This window comes from Tamandua tetradactyla, chromosome 8 (genome assembly GCF_023851605.1).
Source record: "Tamandua tetradactyla isolate mTamTet1 chromosome 8, mTamTet1.pri, whole genome shotgun sequence".
In the NCBI taxonomy this organism is placed as follows: Eukaryota; Metazoa; Chordata; class Mammalia; order Pilosa; family Myrmecophagidae; genus Tamandua; species Tamandua tetradactyla.
This window is the reverse complement of record NC_135334.1, coordinates 54,956,238-54,979,404: the sequence shown is the minus strand read 5'-3', so window position 1 is coordinate 54,979,404 and position 23,167 is coordinate 54,956,238. Positions and strand designations below refer to the sequence as shown.

The following is a 23,167-nucleotide window of genomic DNA, read 5'->3' as shown; positions in this document are numbered from 1 at the left end:
TATATGTTATAAATCATCTGTGGTAAAATAAAAAAAGACAGAGTCTTGGTCAGAAGACCTGTGCTCAGATTCTACCTCTGCCACTTACTCTGTGATTTGGGCAAGTTACTTAGAACCTCTGATCTTTGATTTTCCCAACAGAAAAAAAATGCGTGTGTTTATGAGACTAAATAAAATGGAAAGCAGAATAGTGGAGTAGAACGACCATAATCGTTTGAATTACTCAGCTACAAGCCCTGGGCAAGTTACTCTATTCTGAAAATCTTTTTGTCTCTAAAATTAAACTAAAATATATTCAAGTATTATTGTGAAGGGATTCAATGATACCTTTTAATATAGAATGACTAGTTTAGTATCTGACATACTAATTCCATGTTTGGTAATTATTTTATTTTTAAAAGATGAAATAATAAGTATCAAGTCTAGTTATTATAATAATGAATATACAACCATAGCTATGGAACCAGAGTTAAAAATGATTTGGTGGCTTTTCCAATGGTCTGGTATTCAACAATGATAGCATTCATTACTAAACACTTGACACCTGACACTATATACTAACTTCTTTACATACGTTAGATCATTTGATCCTTGATAAAAAGTTATCCCATTTACAGATGAGAAATATTAATACTCAGAGAGTTTAAGTAACTTGTTTAAGATCATGTAGCTAATGAAGAGTCTGTGGTGGTTTGAAGCTGCATGTATCCCAGAAAAACATGTTTACAATCTAATTATTGCATACTCACAATCTAAACCACTCCAGTGTAGATGTGGCCCCATTATAAGTAGGACCTTTTGATGAGGCTACTTCAGTTAAGGTGTGTCCCAGTTCATTCAGGATGGTCTTAATCCTCTTATTGGAGTCCTTTATAAATGAAATGAATTTGACATCAGAAAAAGAAACTATAGAAGCGAGAAACTGATGTCAATGAAGACACTAGCAGATTCTGCCAGGAACCTTGCCATGTGCCAGAGGAGTCAAGGATCACCAGCAGCCAGTCTTTGGACAGAAAGCACTGCCTTGATAATGTCTTGATTTGGACATTCTCCTGGATTCTAACCATGTGCAAACAAAATCCCATTGTTTAAGGAGAACCATTTCATGGTATTTGCTTTAAGCAGTCTCAGAAACTAAAACAGATTTAATACTGGAACCCGTGTCTCTTTGACTGTAATCTCCATTACCATAAACGCAATTCTAGCAATTTCTCTTGCTCTACTTCCTTTGCAGTATCAAATAGAAAGATGACAATTTGTGATTAGGTTTTTCATATTATTTCTGGAACCAAGGTAGATTTACTTCTTGTAAGAAATACCTTCAGTCATATGAACATTTAATGACTTGGCAGTTGGCATTTCAGCAAAAAATAGATCCATTCACACTTTTTCTAATTTAACCCAGCCTGCTGTAGGAGTCTTTTAAACAGCAGGATCTTTTGAAAATATCCTGAGGTGGCTTATACTTCAAACAGAAATAAAAATTATTTTGTCTGTGTACCTTGCATGGGGTCTGGTTAATTGACATTATAAAGGAATTCAATATGTTACATTCACTGCAAAAGCTAGATTCATTTTAGTCAGTTAGTCCTGAGTCATTTACAGGAAATAATACATGTTATGGTTATAGTTTTGAAATCAGGAAATCTATGTTTTAGTGTTCTGTCTTTGGCTCCAAACATCATATGACATTAGGCAGCATTTCTAGTTCTCATTTATCTCATGGATAAAAAGATTGAGGAATGGTATAACATAAGAAAAAAACTTGAAATTGATCATTGCTGAGTCAAGAACTGTGCTAATTCTTTTTAATGTATTATTGTATATTACTGATGAATATATTACAACACAGCAAGTCTAAATAATTTTCTCATTGCTAGTAAGTGTCTAAGCCAAAATGGAAGCTCACATCTACCCGAATCTGAAACACAATTCTTTTCCACCACACAATGCTTCAAAATGTAAATGGTATCTTATTACCAAAATTTAGAAGCAGTTTCTCTGAGTATCTCTTATCTAACACAGTAGCAGCCATCTTTGGAGGACTGACTTGTTCGGTTTTCTTTGATTATAATTTAATTTTATTTTACATGTTTGATGGCATCAAGCTTACTGGGAAATGAGACTGGTAGAATCATCTTGATTGTATGCAACCGTGATGCCAACAAGTTGACCAGGGAGGCATTCCACTTTTAAAATACGATTCCTTATGCCTTGTCAGTTGTCCATAAAATTATCAGTCATGACAAAAACTTTAGATTTCACTAGTTGTTCATAATTTTCTCTTTTTTCTTATTGAGAAAAAGAAATAAAAAGACAACAGAAAAAGAAATAAAATGAATGCAGGAAAGAAGAAAAAAAAAAAGATTATACTTACCATACCCCTTACCCCTCACTTTCATTGATCACTAGCATTTCAAACTAAATTTATTTTAGCATTTGTTCCCCCTATTATTTATTTTTATTCCATATGTTCTACTCATCTGTTGATATGGTAGATAAAAGGAGCATCAGACACAAGGTTTTCACAATCCCACAGTCACATTGTGAAAGCTATACCACTGTTCAATCATCATCAAGAAATTTTCTACACTCAAGCTTGGTTTCCTCATTATAATCACATAAACCCAAGGATAGTTTTTGTGAAATTCATTAAAAAAAAATTCATACATGGTGCCATCCTCACGGCCTGGGATAGAGTAGAAGCTCAATACATGTTGAAGGAAATTAAATATAAGGAAACATTTTTGGAAATATATTCTAGGGGAGAAGATGGTACTAATAACAGGACTAGTAAAAATGGATGTTCAATACATGTTTGTTGTTGAAGATTCATTGGTTCATTCACTGATTTGTTCATTCAACAGTCAAATATGTATTGAACCTCTACTGTGTGCTAGATAATGTTCTAGGTCCTGAGAAAAAGAACTAACAAAAAAGAATTTCCTCATGGAGATTACATTTTTGTAAGGGACATGGTAATGGTTGACTACTGAGTGAGACTAAAATGAAATAAATCTTAAGTTGAGTAAAGAACAATGTTATCCACACAGTACTCACAAGCCCCTTTATGGAAGCAAATACTTGTGAATAGTCAGGGGCAGCAGGATAGGATCTCCTATACTTCAGCTTTGCCTTAGGATTCATGTCTCACTATCTTAGCAAAGTGTTCTGTTTTATTCAATCTAGGACGTTGATGATTTTAAATTGCAGCATATATTTTTGTACCAATGAGAAAATGAAACACAAAATAAAGCTGATAATCAAATTATGATGTAATGTTTCTAATCACTTACAATTTTCAATTTTATGCTTATTGAAAGAGCTCTTTTAGACTTATTTAGTCTTATGTTTTTTATCAGATATTTTTCTTCTGCCTTATATAAAATGAACCTATAAGCAAAAGAAATTTGTTGAAACATGTCTAAAACTTCTTCATATGCAGAAGCATTTCCTCCTGAGCCACTTTTTTCATACTTTTTTCCCCTTGTTTTGCAGAATAATTAAAATAGACTTATACAGTTAGGGAGAGGCCTTTTCTACATCAAACTGAGTCATTTTTTTAAGTTAGCATCTACAATGTCTGGTTCCCACCCCACCCCACCCCCAGAACATGAGATAATAGGTAGGAAATTAGATATACAGAGAACAGTGGGCATGCCTAGGTTTTAACAAAGGTGACATGGAATGGCACAGAACATAGAGTGCCCAGAGAAAAGTGAGTAGCAAGTCTGACTCCGGCAGTGGGCCACAAAGGATATAAGCAAATGGAGACTAGTGAACAGATATAAGATTTTTTTTTGGATGTATAATTTACAAGAGTGACTGATGGTTTCAATGTGAAAGGTAAAAGAGAATAAAATACAAACGATAAAGGGTTCTGGCTAAATATGAAGATGCATAGTTGGTGTGAAAGGAAATACAAGGAGAGGAACATTTTTCTGGTCTTTAAAGTATCAAGTTTGAGATGCCTGTGAAACAATATTGAAATATGAGTCAGAGATGGATATATAAGTTTAGAACTCAGAGAAGTGGTTTGAGGCTGGAGACAGAAATTTCGAAGTCCTTATCAGTTGGTGTGTAAGTCACGAAACTGGTTGATAGAGTCAAAGGACAGGATGCAGAGAGATAAAATAAGAGAGTACAGGTCCCAGTCCAAGGCCAGTGTAGTCCCACAAGGCACCATGCTTACTAAGAAAGCCCCGTGTTGGAGGTTTAATAATTGTATTAAGCAGGGTTCTCTAGGGAAACAGAACCAACAGGAGATATTGGTAAATATGTGATTTTATAAAAGTGTCTCATGCAATTGTAGGGACACATGAGTACACATTCCATAGGGCAACCTGCCAGCTGACAACTCTGATGAAGATTTTCAATGAATTCCAGGGGAGAGGCTGGCTGGCTGAAGTAGAGATGAAAGTCTTTCTTATAACGGCTGAAGTAATCACTTTCTCTTTTAAAACCTTCAGCTGATTGGATTAAATGGCTCTTGTTGATGAAAACACTCTTCTTGGTTGATTGTAGATGTAATCAGTTATAGAAGGCATCAACTTACTGATGATTTATGTCCATGAAATATCCCCACAGTAATGGTTGAGCCAGTGCTTGCTTAACCAGACAGCTGTTACTATTTCCTGGCCAAGTTGACATATAAGTTTAACCATCACAATAATCTATTGTTGTAGTGTTGAAATCCTTAATTTTATCTTTAAATTTGTGTGTTATGAATGACAAATACTTACAATTGGACAATGGAGCATACACAGGGGATTTAGATCCTTGCTAATATGCAATCCTGCTTCCTGCTACCTTTCTGTCTCCCTGGAACACGTTATTGGACTACCCAGTATGAGTTCTTGGCCTCCTGTTCCCTGGCATCCCAGACCCTACCAAGTCTTGACATCCTGGCCTGTTGCCCAGGAATATTGGTGAGTGGAGGGAGGTCCATATTCCACCATTACCCTTCATGCTTGGTGGGGGTCCTTGGTACAAACACAAATAATTGAGGTCTGGAATGGATCCCCCAGCAGCTTGGTGCAGGGTAAAACAGATTCACTCCCTGACCAGCCTAGCATACCACAGCCCAGTGCCCAGTGACTAAACAGGAGCTATTTACCCACATTTAATTCAGATACCAAGAAATCCCAGCATGGAGATTTCAATCCCTCTAGAGTCACCCCTCCATCATAATTTGAGGCGCCAGGCCCAGAGGAAGGGCAGGTTGACTGTCTCACACCCTCTGACATACCGCATTTTCATTTTTCACTATGTACCATGAATTCTGTACCCAGCCCTGCCTGGGGCACTACAACCTTTAAAGACAATGTAGCTGAGACTGAGCACAAGGATGACATCTAGAAGTAGCAGTTAGAAAGATAGTGCAGAAAGCAAGGAGAATATTATCATAGAATCTAATAGATAGAAGAATGTATTTTGTGCCTTGTTAAATGTGTTTGTGAAAGTGGAGGTGGTCAACTGTCAACTGTGTCCAATGTTATGTTAAGATGAGGACTGTCAGAAATCATTGGACTCCATTCAAAGTATGGAGTCTTTGAAGTTTTGCTGTATAATCATTGGTGAAGTGATGATAGGACACTGGAGTGCTTTCATGTGTGAATACATAATAACAAAATGAAAACCTTATTTGAGATAGTTTCTAAGATTTGTACCCTTAACCATACAAATTCAAATTTTGCATCCCCCAGTTTTATTAACTACATGTCTTTAGATTAAAGATGAAGTCACTTAACCTTTGTAAGTCTCAGTTTCTTCATCTATGAAATGGGAATAACAAAATAACTCATCTGATAGAGTTACTGATTTTTGCTACTGCATCTGTGAACCAATATTACTGAATGCCTACCACATGTAGCATAATATTATAACTAATGGGAGTATAGCATGAAGAAGTTGAATACAGTTCTTATTGTCATAGATCTCATGGAAGTATTGTTATAAAGATGGACTATATACATTATCTTGGTTTATTCATTAATGCAAAAATTTATTTTAAGAAACGTGATCACATTAAGTACTGAGCAATTTATGTGACTCATCTTCTAATGGGCTGGGAGCTCAGAAGGTGGGTGTGTGGTGAAATAAGATTAGTATACTTAATAAATAAGTTATGTAGTATGTCAGAAGGTGCTATGGTGTGCTGGTTTGAAAGGCTGTATGGACCCTAGAAAAGCCATGTTTTAATCAAAATCCCATTTTGTAATGGCAGAATAATCCCTATTCAATACTGTATGTTTTAATCTGTAATTAGATCATCTTCCTGGAGACGTGATTTAATCAGGAGTGGTTGTTAAGCTAGATCAGGTGATGAAATGTTTCCACCCATTTGGGTGGGTCTTGATAAGTTTATGGAGTCCTATAAAAGAGGAAACATTTTGGAGAATGAAAGAGATTCAGAGAGAGCAGAGCAGAAGGACATAGCCACAAGAAGCAGAGTCCACCAGCCAGCAATATTTGGAGATGAAGAAGGAAAATGCCTTCCAGGGAGCTTCATGAAACAGGAAGCCAGGAGAAGAAGCTAGCTGATGACACTGTGTTCACAATGTGCCCTTCTAGAGGAGAGAGAAACCCTGACTATGTTTACTATATGCCTTCTCACTAGAGAGAAACCCTGAACTTCATTGGCCTTCTTGCACCAAGGCATCTTTCCCTGGATGCCTTTGATTGGGCATTTCTATAAACTTGTTGTCATTGGAACATTTTCTTGGCCTTAGAACTATAAACTAGCAACTTATTAAATTCCCTTTTCAGAGCTATTCCATTTCTGGTATATTGCATTCCAGCAGCTAGCAAACTAGAACTTATGGATAAAGTAGAATAAAGTGTGAGTAGTAAATGTTAACAACCAGCTCGTAGGTGAGGAGTGGGGAGGGGAGGACCATGATTTATAGCATTTGTCAATTTCTGCAGTGTAAATACTCCCAGAATGATGAATCTCAAGATACCAATGAGATGTCCCTGAACAGAGAGTTCAGAAGGGCTGCACACATTCAACTCTTGCTAGGTGATGTTAACCAGCTCCAGCACACTACCAAAGCAGATAAGTGAGGTTGAATGCAATTTCAAGTAGCTATTTAGTGTAGGTGTCACAGGAGATGAGAGAATGTGGGAGGGAGAACAGTCCACTCAGAGGAAAAGGTCAGTGAAAGACCACGGTGCAGAGCCCGCTGGGTGAAGTCCTGGAAGAACGAGATCAGGGAAGCAACAGAGGAGTGAGCAAGGGAGAGAGTAGGCAAGATTTGCATCAGTCAGAATTCCATCAGAAAATGGACAACACTCAAACCAGGTTATATTAGGAGAGTTTATTAACAAAAATCTGTAGGGATTTACAGAAACCAACAAAGGATAGTACTACAACCCGAGGCTGACAACACCTATCATCACCTCTGGGCCTGAAGGCTGAATGCGAAGAACAGGTTCCTGAACCTTGAAGAGGGCAGTTAAGTGAAGTGGGCCACCTAACAGAGGCTTTTATAGAGGGATGCAGCAATCCTAGTTGATTCAGCAAAGAGGCGGCTCTGGAAATAAGTCCAAACTCACTTCTCTCCTGTTCTCTAAAATACTGTGATGCCTCCATTAACCAAACCCGAAGGAATCCAAGGTCAAAGAAGCCAGTGATTTCAATCCCTAAAAGTCAGCTTCCTAGGGCACAAATCTTGGGGAAGAAGGATGAAGAGTGAACAATAGAACAAAATGAAGATATTCAGTACAAAGTTAGCAAAGTAACAGGGTCCTATATCAAACAATGCATTGATAATGCCTTATTAAGCCAAAAAAGTACATTCATACCAGAATATTTCAGAATGGGAATGGATTCAATAGATAAAGAAGAGACCCCTGCTCTGCCACACTACCAAATCACTTACTCCAGTGTCTGCAATTTAATAAGTGTTTACTTAGTATCAGTTATTATTTTTAGCAAAACTTTCACTCACAAAGCATTCTTTAACTGAACAGTCAGGTTTATATTTAAGAGAGCAACAGCTAAAGCCATTTCCCTATTCCCTCAATGGTTTGACCAGACTTTTATCATATTTTACATCAAATTGAAGGCCTCATATCTGGAGTCAACCATAAACTAGACACAAAATTAGAAGCCTGTCCCAGGTTTTAACCTAGAACCTGGTTAAATATGTTCAAATGCTAAGTCCTTCTGGCCTTCCAATAAACACACAAAGTGCACTGAAGATGGAGCCATATAAGTTGGATTGGAGTCTCAACTCTGCCATTTATTTGCCATATGATTTGGGAAAGGTCAGTTACTTTCTCTGAGTTTCAGTTTCTTCAGTTGTAAATGTGGAAAGCAGTGCTCTGTGATTTTGATGAAACAATGCATATACCACAGTTTTTAAACTTTTTATTATATAAATGTGAAGAATTATCATTTGTAAGTTGATTATTCTCTGAAGATTGTCATATTAGGTCCAATTAGATTAAAGAATCAGGGAAATTTCTATGCTTTAAAACATTATCAATCAGAACTGTTATACTGTAACTCAAAAAAAGGTAGACAATAAGGGGACATTTTATGACCAAAAGTAAATAAATAAATACAAGGTGAAGTAATTCACCATCATGGTCTTTCTGAACACAATATGGATTAATAAAAAAGCTACTATTTATTGTTTACTATAGATCATGCCATGTACCAACCTCCCTACCTTCCCCCTTTGACTCAGAGGTGGTAAAGATCCCTCTAATATAAAGGTGTTTTGTACAGATCATCTGTAGCCAAATGGAGGAGTACAACAGCCGTCAAGCTTTATGCAATGGAACCCCTGAAGGACCACTACTACGCAATCCTGGAAGCCATGACAAAGCCAGGACCCCAAGGCTCCCCTCCTCAGCTGATGTGGAATTTTGCCTGAGTTTGACCCAGTATGAATCTGACACCATGGATAAAGCTGCCAATTTCAGCTTTAGAAATACACTGGAAGGTAAGTCCCTTTCTTTCATCTTTTTTTTTTTTTTCTGAATTCATATCTAAAATTGCTTATACAAAACCTGAGACCGGAGATGTTTAAGAATTCGGAAATGTTCTGAGTTGGGAAAGGACAACGTTACCACTAGCAAAGGTTGGCCAGCACACCAGACATAATAATTAAACACATTAATTAAACTTCAGCAAAATGTATGAATGCATGTATATCCCCACTATGGGAATAAATAGAGACAATAGACAGTTGAATGGTGAAAAAATTAGGTTTTGCAACTAAAAGGGTATTGGTGCTAAACAAACAACAAAAAATCCATTTTTCAGAGATTTTGAAATTGCAGAATGATAGGTATGGATTTTGGACCTAGAGCATTTTTTTCTGTTTCAGTGTTTTTCTCTAGTTTACAGTACTCTGGAAAGTAGGCTCACTGAGGCAAGTACATTCTCTTAACTATAAAAGGACACAACCATATGTCAGACAAAGTTTCCATCCCATTAACCCTTGAGATTTCTGTGTTTTATCCAAGACTCTAATCATGATCTCCTCTGGTTCCTAGCTATTTCTGTTACACAGCTCTCTACCTTGCATGCATCCCTTCAGCACTTGTTGCTTTTTCCATGCTCAAAGGTGAACTAGTCATGAAACCCATCCCCTTCCCAAATCTGCATTAGAGAAACAAACAAAATAAAACAAAACAAAAACACTAAAATCACAGACAGAGTCACTCAAGTACAATACAAATAATGAAGATGACAATCTGCAAAAACATTAAGTTCAATAGCCTCCAGTGGTCTAGATAAAGCAGATTAAAATGGTATGTGAACTTTTTAGTGTATAGTGTATTGGAGTGGCTAGAGGGAAGTACCTGAGATTTTGAACTGTGTTCCAGTAGCCTTGATTCTTGGAGACTATTGTATAACTATACAGTCTTTACAATGTGATGGTGCAATTGTGAAAAAGAAGTTACAACCTTAACAGGAAGCTTGGGAAGACATAAGGGGCTAGCTTGTGAGGGAAACTGAAAGTTTAACACTAAACATCCAGTCCCTAAAAGCCCTTTGAAGCCCTACCATGTAGACTAAATTTCCTCTTTTTTTTCAATTTTTTCTTCACTTTTTCTTTTTGTTGTTGTTTTCCTTATTCCCTAGCTTCTCGTGATCTTCTGTGCAGAACAGTTTCACTGTCACGTTCATTTCTGTTTCTCTCCAAATCATAACCTCAGCGTTTTGCTCTCACCCAGAAGCAATTCAAATGAGAGGTCCACCCTAAAGAGAACTTCTTGTGTCAGCATTAAATAAAAATTATGTTTATTCTCCTACAGTAATAGTAATGATTGACATTTTTCAAGGGATCACTATGTGCTAGCACTGTGCTAAGAAACACAATATATGCATTAATTCACTTAATTCTTTCAGCTGCCCTGTAAGGGTTATTCTCAGTTTAAAAAGAGGAATGGGATCAGGGATTTTAAGCAATTTGTCTACTGTCACTTATTCAGTAAGAAGCAAAGCCTAAATTTGAAAATGGATCTGTCAGATGCCAAAGTCTAGGTTTTTCCCTTTTCCCATTGTACTCTAATGACCAGGGTTGGACAAAGAGTTTCTTAAAGGTGGCCAGTATGAAGTCAATCCTTCAATATCATGCAAGAAGGCAATGTATGGTTCTAGGGAGTCCTGCAGCCCAGATGCTAAGACTCAGGAAGACACACAGTGGTCTGTCAGCCCCTAGGAGGATTAGCTGCCCTTTGGACTATACAGAGGTTAATTGCAGGACTTCGATTGCTGACATTAATGACACCACAAGGCAGGGTTCCATCTCTGAGGGGTGGGGGGAACTGGGACACTTTTCAGCTTTTCCAGCGATGAGATACAAAGCATGGAACTTTTTTTAAAGGAACATGGTCTTGTCACTGAACTAAGGCAAGGGAAGCTGACCTCGCTTGCACCTCATGTCAAAGAAGAAAAGCGGTTTGAACTGTGTTTCCATGGCTAGTGGTTCTCAAATGAGGTTCCCGCACTTTAAGAGGGTATCACATCTGGAGGCACATGATGGCCATCTGACTCCTATTTTGATCAGCTGCTCCAGGTGTGGTTCAATTTCCCCACATTATGATTATTTCTATTGCCTTGCAAATAATAAATTATTTGTAGGGAGATACTTTTTAAGATGCTGCTTATACCTGTTCCTCATCACAATTTTCTCCTATAGTTAACATCCATTGATGGTTACAAAATGATGACTTTCAAACTCCAAAACTCCCTTCACATTAATAGACAGTCATCAAGATTCTACTGTTAGCAACAGCTCTCAATTCTCCTTGTCTCTGTGTGTGTATGTGTGTGCACATGCCTGGTATGGAGTCAAGACTTCTTTTTTTCTTCAATTTTTAATAATTCAATAATGTGCTAAATTATTTTGGTGTTCAAATGGTCCCAGATTTGGCCAGTGAGAATACTTAAAGTTGGCTCTTGTGTCTCTGCTTCACATGCCTGCCATTTTTTTCAGCACTTTCTTTCTTTCTGGTCTAACAAAATGTTCTAGACTCATCTCATATGTACACTGTCCCGGGCCTAGAATCATTCATACCTCCTAGGAGCAATTATTCCTTTCAGGAGGTAATGATATTAGAGACCAAGATCAGGGTGCAAGCTTTGCTTATTGGAGAGACACATTTTATCTCAGATCCTGGATAGAATGGGGATGTGGAGCATGGTGGCTTACAGGGAGCCCTCGGAGATAATGACTGGGAGGAGAGCAAGACCCGAGAAACAGCAACAGGGCAACCATTACACATTGCCCTCTCAGTAAATGCATATGGAATTAAATTGTTCTTTTGATTGGATTTCATAGTATGGCTGCCCTTCTTGGGGGGAGGGGGTACTTTAGAAAGATGTGTAATGTCCTTCCCATAAATTCTTATAGTCAGTCCTAGAAAGGAGGAATTGCTAGGCTTTTTTGGTACTGAAATTATTCATGTAAACCGCTTTCTTCTTAGCTTGCCATGTTGAAATAAAGAATGAAGATGTGCAATTTATGAATTGCATTAAAGAGACCTCATGTTCCTGAATAAAGTAAAGAAAAGTAAGACTGCAATATAAAAGAGAGTCTTCTTATTAGACTGACTAGATGATCCCATGGAGTACAGGTTATTAGGTTCAAAAACGAATCTTCTCATGCAAATCTCTGAATACCTATGGTGTCCTGTATTTCACAATCAGACATCCTTACAAGAGTGCTAATGCGAAATGTGATTACCCCTGGGAGGGCTGGCAGTTCAGTGAAGTAGTTAAAGGTAATGGCTCTTGAGTAAAACTGCCTGGGTTTGAATACCAGCTGTACTACTTCCTAAATGGGTTACCTTCAGCAAGTTATTTAACTTCTCTGGGCTTCAGTTTAATCATATGTAAAATGGAGAGAACAGTAGTAAATTATATGATTAGCATAAAGGTTAAATGATATAATATACGTAAGCCTTGAATTTTTTTCAATAAATGGTAGCTGTTTTTATATTAAGCTGGGACAAATTACTGACAACTCCATTATCAGTGATTCACTTCTCTGACAATTCACTTAGAAATTAAGTTTAGAGTCCTGAGAAAATAGATCATGATGGGCAAGCTTTAGAGGGAAAATAATGGATATGGGAGGACTGAAAAGAACATTTCTGGAGCAGGCCCAGGGGAGCATTTCAGAGGAGGTTTCAAGTACTGAGGAGGCAGTACAAAGATCTGATTTCTCAAAGGGAAAAAGGTGTAGGAGCCAGGAATAATTCTAATTTATTGGTGTGTTTTCACCTCTAAGCACAGTGTCTGATGTATAGTAGGTGCTGAGGAGCTATTGGTTAATGAATGAAAGAAAGCTATAGTCATGCTTAAACTCTCTATTTTAAACATGGCATGGGAGAATATCAATCTCAAGTTGGACCAAATTAGTCTATATCCTCATGGTTAACACTACCTTGTTTCCAACCCTCACCTCTAACAAATGCAACTTAAGATCATAAGACCTTATAGTTGGAAAGGGCCTCTCAATGTATTAAGTCAAGTATACCACAAAGGGAACAACTTCACAAGTGAGAACCAGAAAGTTCTTTAAGTTGAGCCAAAAATCCAATTCCATTCAACTTAATGAGCCTGCCATGAATCCGGTGTAGAGGGAAATTATGAAAGTGCAAAGGCATGCAAAGATGAATATTATACAGTTCCACCATCTCAGAGCTCACCATCTAGGGAGAAAATACCACACAAACACATAAGGAAAATACAATGCAATAATCAGTATAAAATGAGGTAGGAACCCAGTGGCAAGTAAGAAAGACTTCCCAAGAAAGTGAAAATGGAAGGGGATCTGGAAATATCAATAACTGCTCACCAAAGCAGAGAAGAGGAGAGGCATTTGCAGCAGAGAGAAACAAAATAGACAATGAAAGAGGTGTGAAAGAGTGAGGTTGTTACAAAAAAAAAAGAGAAGGTGGGTAAGGCTAGAATTTTTCATTTATAGTGGGAATTAGCAAGGGCTATACGGAGTTTAGAATATGTCATATATACCAATGTTTCTCAATCTTTTCCAGGGAAACAAAATCACAGACCTCTAGGAATATGTCCACAGATTCCTGGGGGATTAGTAAATTAAAGTTTATTCTATTAAATATCCTTCAAAGCTGTATTATAAAGAAGAAACATAAATCCCTTAGTTCTACACTAAACATTAAATATCATCATGATGAAAATTCAGGTTTGAAAGTTATAATATAACTTTTCCATCTCAAAAATATATCTGAATATTTTGGTTGGTGAAACACTGCCCTAGACAATGGGGACCATAAGAGATTTTTAATTAGGGAACCAATATGATCCAATCTGTATCTCAAATAAAATCATGAAATGAACCATAGGAGAATACAGGAAGAGTGATCACTGACTTGGGAAATGATAAATAATGAGAGCTTGATCTAAGGTAATGACAGTAAGGATGGAGATGAATTGTTTCAAGCATAGAATCAGAAAATCTTCGTGTTGATTATGAGGCAGTACGGCAAGCAATCAGTTAGGACAATTCTGAAATTTGTACCACTGACTTTTAAAAATTGGTCCTTATTTTGCCCTCTTAAGCTACACAAACATTTTTAAAAATCTAATTATCTTTGAATAACAGGACTTTTTACAAAACTACAATTAAAATTCCTTGAGGACTTTTTTCCCTCTGCAATCCTTCAATCTTTTCTTGTGACTGACAAACATTTCACTGGGAAATGTCTTATTATTTTATTTGATAGGATTTGATGAGAATCGATCTAGCAAGTGCTAAATGAGCTCTCTGAAGGGCTAGGATGAAAGGTAATGGAAGTTTTGAAAGTTTGAATGAGGTTTTAAGATGAATAGTATGTGTACTTTGCAGAGAAAGGCTAACTAGCTAACCAGAAAGAGGTCTCAAAGGATGGCCTAGTTTTCTGTCTCCCGGTCTGAGAAATAAACATTTTAGAATATCCATAAATGATCAGCCTTACTACCACAGACTCAAAACAAAATTCAATTAAGACTGACCGTAAATCAGAATGCTAAGGAGGCTGTTTTAGTCAAGAGACACATTGTAGTGATTCAAAGTTCCCTATTCTTTTTTTTCTTTATTAGAGAGGTTCCAGGTTTACAGAAAAATCATGCATAAAGATCAAATTCTATTTTACTCACTTTCTTTACCAATCCTGAGGGAAACAGAAAGCTGAGTTATTAATCAAGTGATAGCTTGGTATAAAGTGACTCAGAAAGAGGTGGAAGGTCTTGAGAGTTTGACCAGGGAAAACATCCAGCCCAGGGAAACCTTTCCAGAGACTGGGTTACTGAATTCCCCAGAATCACTACCTTGCCAAAATTGTTAGCTTTCTGGTTTATATAAGTAGGCTCAATTGAATTTAGTTTTTGAATCTGTGGTCTTGAGCCTGATTATAACGAGAACGAGAAAAATCTCCACATGCCAGCCATTCTCATGTCTCACATATTAACTTAGTTTATCCTCACAACAGTCCCTTGATATTTTACCATCCATTGATTAAGCTAAAGCACCATCCCCAGTGAAGTAGATATTCCACTAAATTCAGGATTCAGTCTACCCCCACCCACTATGAGCTGATTCGACTCATTTTACTCTTAAAGGGTAAATATTTTTCCTCACTTCTCCAAGTTTCCAGGAAAAAAGAACCCTTCCTATAACATGAAGGAAATTCAAACCAGTGGCATGTATGCTACTTTCAGGCAGCTTTGATTTGAATTTGCTCATTTATCAGGAGATAGTTGCCTTTGTAAAATGTCTGGAAGAATATAAGAACTGTGTATAATAATTCAGCAGGCTTTGTGGATATTTGTATATGTTTATATACATATAGAAATATACATATTCATATGTATAAACATACGTACATAATACATATGTATATATATTTTATATATGCATATATGGCAGAAATTTATTTCAGGGAAGAGTTAATACTTATGTAATAGGTTTGCAAATCAATTAAGCACAGTTTCAATATATGTGAATGGAAGCTAAATTCTTTTTCAATACTTTGTCTCCCAATACAGAAAGATGGCAGGACCAGAATACGCTCAATTCCTCTGGCCATTAGAAACTCTCTGCTTAGGATGGGGAAATAGCCTATTAGAAAATATGACTGTTAAAATATTAAGGGAAGAAAAACATGAAGGGACATGTACATTTTTGCAGAAACAGATCTCTTTAGACCCGTCACCATTGCAGAGATATCTGGGTGGTAGAATTTTGGAGTTTTCTATTTCTTTCAGAAAAAAAAAACATAAACAGAATAGTTTAATTTGGAGTTATTGTGCTTGATACTCAGTAACAGTCAATGATGATTAACGATTACTGTTATTTTGACTTTGATAACAGTTGAAATAATGGTACAGCTTGGCTTTTCTCTTTTTAAAAAAATTACTGTGTTGTCAATGTATTTATACATTTTTAATGGACTCTTCCATCTCTGCCCTCCACTTCTACCCTTCTCTAGTTACACTGGCATGGAAATTGTTGTTCTTGCTGAATGTGAAGAGAAAGTAAAGTGAATTTATTTGAGTAGTTATATGTAATCCTTGCTCTGAATTTAAAGGTGCTGCTCTTCTGTGCTTGGTGAGCACCATCATGAGACACTCCATTGCGAGAAAGAGCTCTAAGACCTTACCCAGCTAGCAACTCAAAGTTGCTACAGCTTATAGTATATATATATATATATATATATATATAAGCTATAGTAATAGCTTATAGTGTTTTGGAAAACTACCTTTGAAAGCATTTAGAACTGAATTTGAGAATCAGTTCTAACATTTTGAGCATCTTCATACTCTTTCGTAAAATTTGTTTAATTATTACATGTTTAGGTTGCTGTAAGGATGGACGAATACCCGGCTCCTATTAAATATATAAGAAATATTTTCCCTTTCCCCCCTCTTCAATTCTCTTCCCTTATAATTTAACATAGGTTATTACTCCTTGTGATGTATTTTTATCCATGAGAGACAGCTTTTATTTACTTTTTATCATTTGAATTCACTGCTGTGAAAGATGGCTATTTGCTAAGAGATAAACTCATTTTTCAACAATTCATCTTAAGCTCCTAGAAGGTCTTTTACATAGCATAATAACTATTCACCTCTTCCAAGTGTGAAACCAGGCACTAGAGCTAAGGACCATCCATACCCTTGGGACACAGCTTCAGAAAATGACGCCACTAGTTAACAATAAATACTGAAAAAAAAAAGAGGAACTCTATTTTTATACATTTATTCATTTAACAAATATGAGTTGAGAGTTAACTATGTGCAGGGTACAAACCTAGGCTTCAAGGTACCAAAAAGAAATTAACTATGTCCTACATATGGGTAGCATTGCTTTGTAATCATTTGCCTTGAGTGATGTCAAACTCTGGTTTTAGGATGCACTTACAACTCTTTACAAAATATTGACAACCCCAATGAGCTTTTGTTTATGTGGATTGTATTTGTGGTTATTTACTATTTTGAAAACTGATATGAGAAATTGTAGAAATATCCATTTTCCTTCAAAATCACAATACTACATTCATTATATGATGATATAAATTGTATGATTTTATGAGAAAAAAAAAAACACACTTTCCAAGCAAAAAATACTGACTGGAGTGGCACTGATATATATTTTTTGCAAATCTCCTTAATGTCTGACCCAATACAATATAGCTGGATTCTTCTGTGCTCATTTTGTTACATGTTATTTTGCTGAAGAGCTTGGGAGGAAAAAAAAACAGCCTTACAGGGATATATAATTGAAAGAGGGAAACAAAAAACTTTTTTTTCAAATAATTGTGGATCTTCTTCTTTGTTTTTACATCAAAGCTCAAGCAATTTTTTTTTTAATTTAGTTACACACTGTGAAAGCTGAAACCATATTAATGAACATTTTGGCCTTGTTACATTAATACATTGATTTATCTTGCATTACAAATGCATCTTGTAGTTATATATGATTTTGTAATTATACAAAATATTGGTTCACAAAGTTATACAAATCTTCCAAAGGTTGAAAATTTCATTGCACAATACCAAAAATTCACATTTGTCATTCTTACCACTGATCTCAAGAAGTCTTTAAGTAATGGGAATCTGTCAGACAGATATATATATATATTTCCCATTCTGCAAAGAGAATGTTAAAAAATATCCAATCTCATTCAAGGTTGGAGATTTAATAAAATTAGTAATTTTTATGGTTTCATTATGGGCATCCTTAACTGAAACTGGCATTCATTCATTCATTCATTTATTCTTTTTTTTTAAATGCAAAGTTTGTGGCTAGTGAAGAATATATGAGTACTAGTACAGTTTCCTGTCACAGCCTTTACTTCTGCAAAAGCAGCAGCAGATTTAACCACTATGGCTTTTGCACTATCCATTCAAATGTGAACAAAGAAAAAGGCAAACCAAATCTTAGTATTATTAGGAAAAACAGTTTGACATTACAAATACTCTGTAAAGGTTTCAGGTATCCCAAGACGGAAGGGGCTCTATTGACTATATTTCACTAATCTACAAAACACTGTGATAGAACAATTGATTTTTGAAAATGAAGGCATCTGGGAGGAATTTATTATTTTCTAGTGAATTCTCCAGGTTCAGGGTGAAGTGCCAAGGAAAGTTAATTTTGCAAAAGAAATAAATCTACAACTAGTCTAACTGACTGATTAAGAAAGAGCCATGCTTCTAATGTTCTCTTACAGTTGAATTGAAATTCTTTCTTTGGCAAAAAAGAAGTGGGGGGGGGGTGCTATATGTCATTGGCTTAGAGAATCCCTTGTAATTAGTCTAAACAAAGTTTTATAAATAAACAATTCATTTATACTTTATAGAGATCTGTATAAAGTAGGATAAATAGATAAGTTCACCATTGCACAAATGTATTTGAGAAATACAGATAGTAGGTACTCTTTTAGAGATTCAAAATACATTTTAGCATAAAGGATCCGTGAAGTTCTGCAAAATACATAGCTGTTTCAGTTTAACTGAAAATCTTTTAAACTAATTTGATCATGGAACCCATCCCTCACTGTCACCTAATTTATTTAATTTCCCACAAAGACTCTTTAAAAAATCTTACAGTTTATAAATTTCAAGAAATTCATTGGGGAACCTTTGGTCTAAAATGAAAATGTACACTAGAGAAAAATGTATATCCTGGTGTTTTGGGGTGTAATGACCTATACATGTCTGTTAGTTCTAATTCATTTATCAAATTGTTTCAGTTTTCTATTTCCTTGTTCCTCTGTCTGTTTGTTCTATCTTTAGAGGAGAACGGTGTATTGAAGTCTCATACTATTATTGTTGAAATGTCTCTTGCTCCCTTCAGTTTTGCCAATGTTTGTCTCCTTGGCAATGTGGGGCTCCTTGATTGGGAGCACAAACATTTGTGATTGTTACTTCTTTTTGGTGAATTGTCCCTTTTGTTAATATATAGTGTCCTTCTTTGTCTCTTATGATGTCATTACATTTAAAGTCTATTTTGTCTGATATTAGTATAGCTACTCCTACTTTCTTTTGGTTACAGCTTGCATGGACATCTTTTTCCATCCTTTCATTTTCATTGCATCTTTGTGTCTAAAATGAGTCTGTTGCAAACAGTACATAGCTGGATTATATTTCTTAATCCATTCTGCCAATCTGTATCTTTTGATTGGTTATGACTACTATGACTGTAAAGTTATTTCTTGACTCCACCATCTTACCTTTGGATTTTATTCATCAGACCTATATATTAATTTCCCTCTTTCTCTTTCTATCCTTGAATTACCTTTACTTGTACTCTTCAGTTCTGTGCCCTCCTCCAAACCTCCCTTTCCTATCTTTCTTCTTCAGCTGGCATAACTCCTTTTAGTATTTTTTGTAGGGCCAATCTCTTTTTGACAAATTCTCTCAGCATTTGTGAAAATTTTAATCTCTCCCTCACTTTTGTTTTTTTATTTTTTAAAAATTTATTTCATTCTTTTTTTTCCCTCCAGAGAATGAAATTTTCTTAAAATAAAATGCAATTGTTCTTCCCTTAAATTCTGCATCTTTACTCTACTATATATCTATTCATCCTTAAAAATTAAAATAAAAAATTTTGGCTAAAATTTATTTAGAGGTTACAAATGTCAGGTAGTTTGTTGAATATTTTATCTACTGTTTTAAAGCTTCTCCTGTGTGGTAAGTTCTAAGTATTATTCAATTTTTTTAGGTTAAAAAATGTAAATAAGGCAAAGTAACCTACCTATGACAAAAAAACTCACAAATAACAGAACTGAATCCAAGGTTCATACTGAGCTCTGAACTCTTAACCACACAGGGAAATGTTTATAAATGGAATAAAATATTACCGTCCTTGGAGTATGTAACTAGCATTAAAGGCACAAGACCATAGGTAACTTGTTTAACTTCATACAGCTCATCTTTTTCATCTATAAATTCGAGATAATATTCCTGCTTTTTCTATTTCTGAGTTGATGTGAAAATCAAATAAGATAATGTCAGTTAAGTGTGGGAAGCTGCTGTCATTATAATACAATGAAAAAATATTTTTAAGGCTTTATTCAAAGTGCTGTAATTTTGTTATCTTTTATCAGTGATTTTTAACCCAATTGATCTTTTTTTTCATTCTTCAGAAAATTAAAATCTCATGAAAGTGACCTTACAGTGGACAATTTACCAACAGAAGCTTTGAAAGCTTTGCACAGGGGATTATAAGCTTATTACTTACATAAATAGAAGAGAATGCACTGATAAAAAGGACTAGTTTTATAAACAGAAATACTTGAAGGATGGTAATTAAGCAGCAAAAGAAACATCACTTGTATATAAACTAAAAGCAACTATGGTTCATTGTATTCCTCCCCAGGTTCCACAGGCCATAAGTTTCAGGGGATATTTTTGAACGAGCCTATTTTTCCTTGCATTAATTAGGGCATATTTTAAAGCATTTTAAGAAACAAATCCCCCAATAATATGATTACCTAAGATAGAAATTTATTTTGCCCTTATGAAATGATGCAGTGGTAGATAATGCAAGATTAGTAGCACATCTCTGCCATCCTCAACTGGCAGCTACCAATGTCTTCATCCTAATCGGCATAAATCGGAAAAGTGAGAAGAAGAGAATATGCCCATTCCTAGCTAAAGGCATGATCCAATAGTCAAAGCAGACGGGGTCACACTCAGATCCGAGGAAAGTTCAAGAATCTAAACTCCAACTAGCAGCTACGTGCACAATTAAATTTAAGAAATTCAGTATCAGAAAAAGAGGAGAATGAACATTATTATGCTCACTTTATAGACGAGGGAACTGAGATTCAGAGATAGATAACTGAGCAAGATTACACAGGTGATAGGTAGCAAAACTGGGTCATAAATATGGGAGGTCATGTCCCCAAGTGCTCTGAATGGAAAGGTCAAGTTTTTTGTGATAGCATAGAATAGTGGTTCAAATGCTCATTCTATCACTTACCAGTCAGATGACTCTGGGTATATCATTTCACCTGTCTGTAGTTGAGGTCCTTCATCTACAAACTGTGGATAATTACAAATCTATCTCATATTGTTATGAAGATTACATGAGTTAATATTTGCAAATTACTTAAACTGGTCCATTTATAGTGTAATGTACACAAGGTCAAGTTTTCTAGCTCTGTATACAAACCCAGCAAAATAGTGGAGAAGAATAGTATTTGAGACCTCAGTAGACAAGAAGAGTCTCAGAAAAGTATTAGTCCTAAATTGAGCTTCTTTCCAAAAGGCAAAGTATGGAAAAATGGTAGCACCTTCTACTTAGCAAGACTCTTGAAAGCAATTTTTGGGATGCAATTACTTTTTTCTGCAAACTTTTGAAATCTAGTAAGGGAATTAAACTTGACAAAACAAACATTGGGCATATGGAAGTGGGTATCTGGACCTTACGTATTTGTGATGCTACCAAAGAATGTCAGCTTTCTCTGAGTTTTTTGACAAGAAACTGATTTATCCAACTGGGAAAAAAATGACCAATGATCAGGGTGTATTTTGTCTGTGTGCCCACTTAATTCCTTGGTAGGAAACTTGTGAAGCCCTTGCCCCAAGGCATTGAGAGAGTGGGAACTCCAGGATAGGACCTTCTCTACTCTGAGAAGAATGTTATGGGAAAACTGGACTGGATCAGTTGCCTCAGCTTTTTCTCCCAATGGGCAAGACAAGAATGAAGGGAAAGAAGGGTATTGTTAGAACTAGGGCAGAAAATCTATTGTCAGAGCAATGATGTTAGATTTTAGGACACTTAATATCCCTACACCCACTGAGAGAGTATAACAGAATGATTAAGTGCAGAGCTTAGGAGCCTGGCAAATAGTTGCTCCAAATCCTTTCACTGCCACTTACCAACTGAATGATTTTGGATAAACTACCTAGATTCTTTAGCCTTGATCTAATTATATCTTCTTTAAAGTGTTGTTATGAGAAATAAGTGCAATAAAAACTTAGTCTAGTGTGAGAAATAAATGCAATAAAAACTTAGTCTAGTGTCTACTCTATTGAAGAAGATATAGTAATAGTAGTAGTGCTTGTTGTAAAGCCATAACTAAATTATGAATCATGCTTTTATTAATAATTAAGTAGTGAAGATAAGGCCTTATGATATGTAAGTAAAGCTGAAATTGAAGGTTGATAAATACAAACATACCTTGAAAAATACAAATGCATTTTCAGGGATTTTAATACTTATCTTAAAAGTAGCTACCCATCATTTAAGTAAGATTTTTATTAATTATGCGTTCCTGAAGCAACATTTATTTGAGGTTAATATTTTATCCATGGCATATGTTTGTTCGATTCTTATAAAAATAATCTATTATACACATTTATAGATAATAAGAGATGAGAGATAGAATAGTGTAATGGAAAGAACTCTGGATTTAGAATAAGAAGATTGAGGCTAGAGTTCTAGCATTGCCACTTAGCTTTGTATCAGCCGTCTCGGGGTAGTTATACCATCGAAATTAGTGAATGCTGCAAATCAGCTCTATACACCCATCCCCACCTAGATCTGCCTACTAATCTTTTATCAGCACATTACTGGGTATATCAAATGAGAAAAAGTGTTTTGTGAACTGTAATAAAAATGCAGATATGTATAGTACTCATTATGGAAATCATACATTTATATGGATTCTATATGTGTACTTGAATATGAAATGATCATTAAGTGATCTTTCCTAATTAAAAACAAAGAGAAGTGAAATAGTAGGATAGATTTAAGTGACTTAATTGACTTGAATAGCATAGAAATATTAAATCAAGCCAATGGAAGAATACTATACAGAATTTTTGCAGAGCAGCTAAACTCCCTGTTGGCTCAAGACTAGGGAGTTTCCAAAGACCAGGCAAGCTACATAATTTACAAGGCAGAGAGCAAAATGAAAGCATGGGGCTACTTGATAAAAAATTATTACAAATTTCAAGATGCCAACAGCATAGCATTAAACCAAGCATGGGGTATTTCTGAGCCAAGGGGGACCCTCAATTGCATGTTTATGAAGTTGGTTGTGCTAAAACCAGAGTGGGGTCCAACTAACTGGGACTGAGGTGATACTCATCCTACACTTGTTTCAAATTAATATAATGTGATGAACCTTGGCTTTGCAATGAGAAGATTGAGGATAGAGTTCTGGCATTGCC

General features: G+C 35.7%; 1 protein-coding gene across 1 annotated transcript in view; it reads left to right on the top strand.

The window, feature by feature from the left end:
• The window catches only part of TYR (tyrosinase), a 98,991-nt gene that overhangs the window by 5,844 nt on the left and 69,980 nt on the right, over positions 1-23,167 (top strand). The window contains exon 2 of the mRNA XM_077112073.1: positions 8,738-8,954. Within this exon, the coding sequence (XP_076968188.1) occupies positions 8,738-8,954 (217 nt within the window). The remainder of the gene's footprint in view (positions 1-8,737; positions 8,955-23,167) is intronic.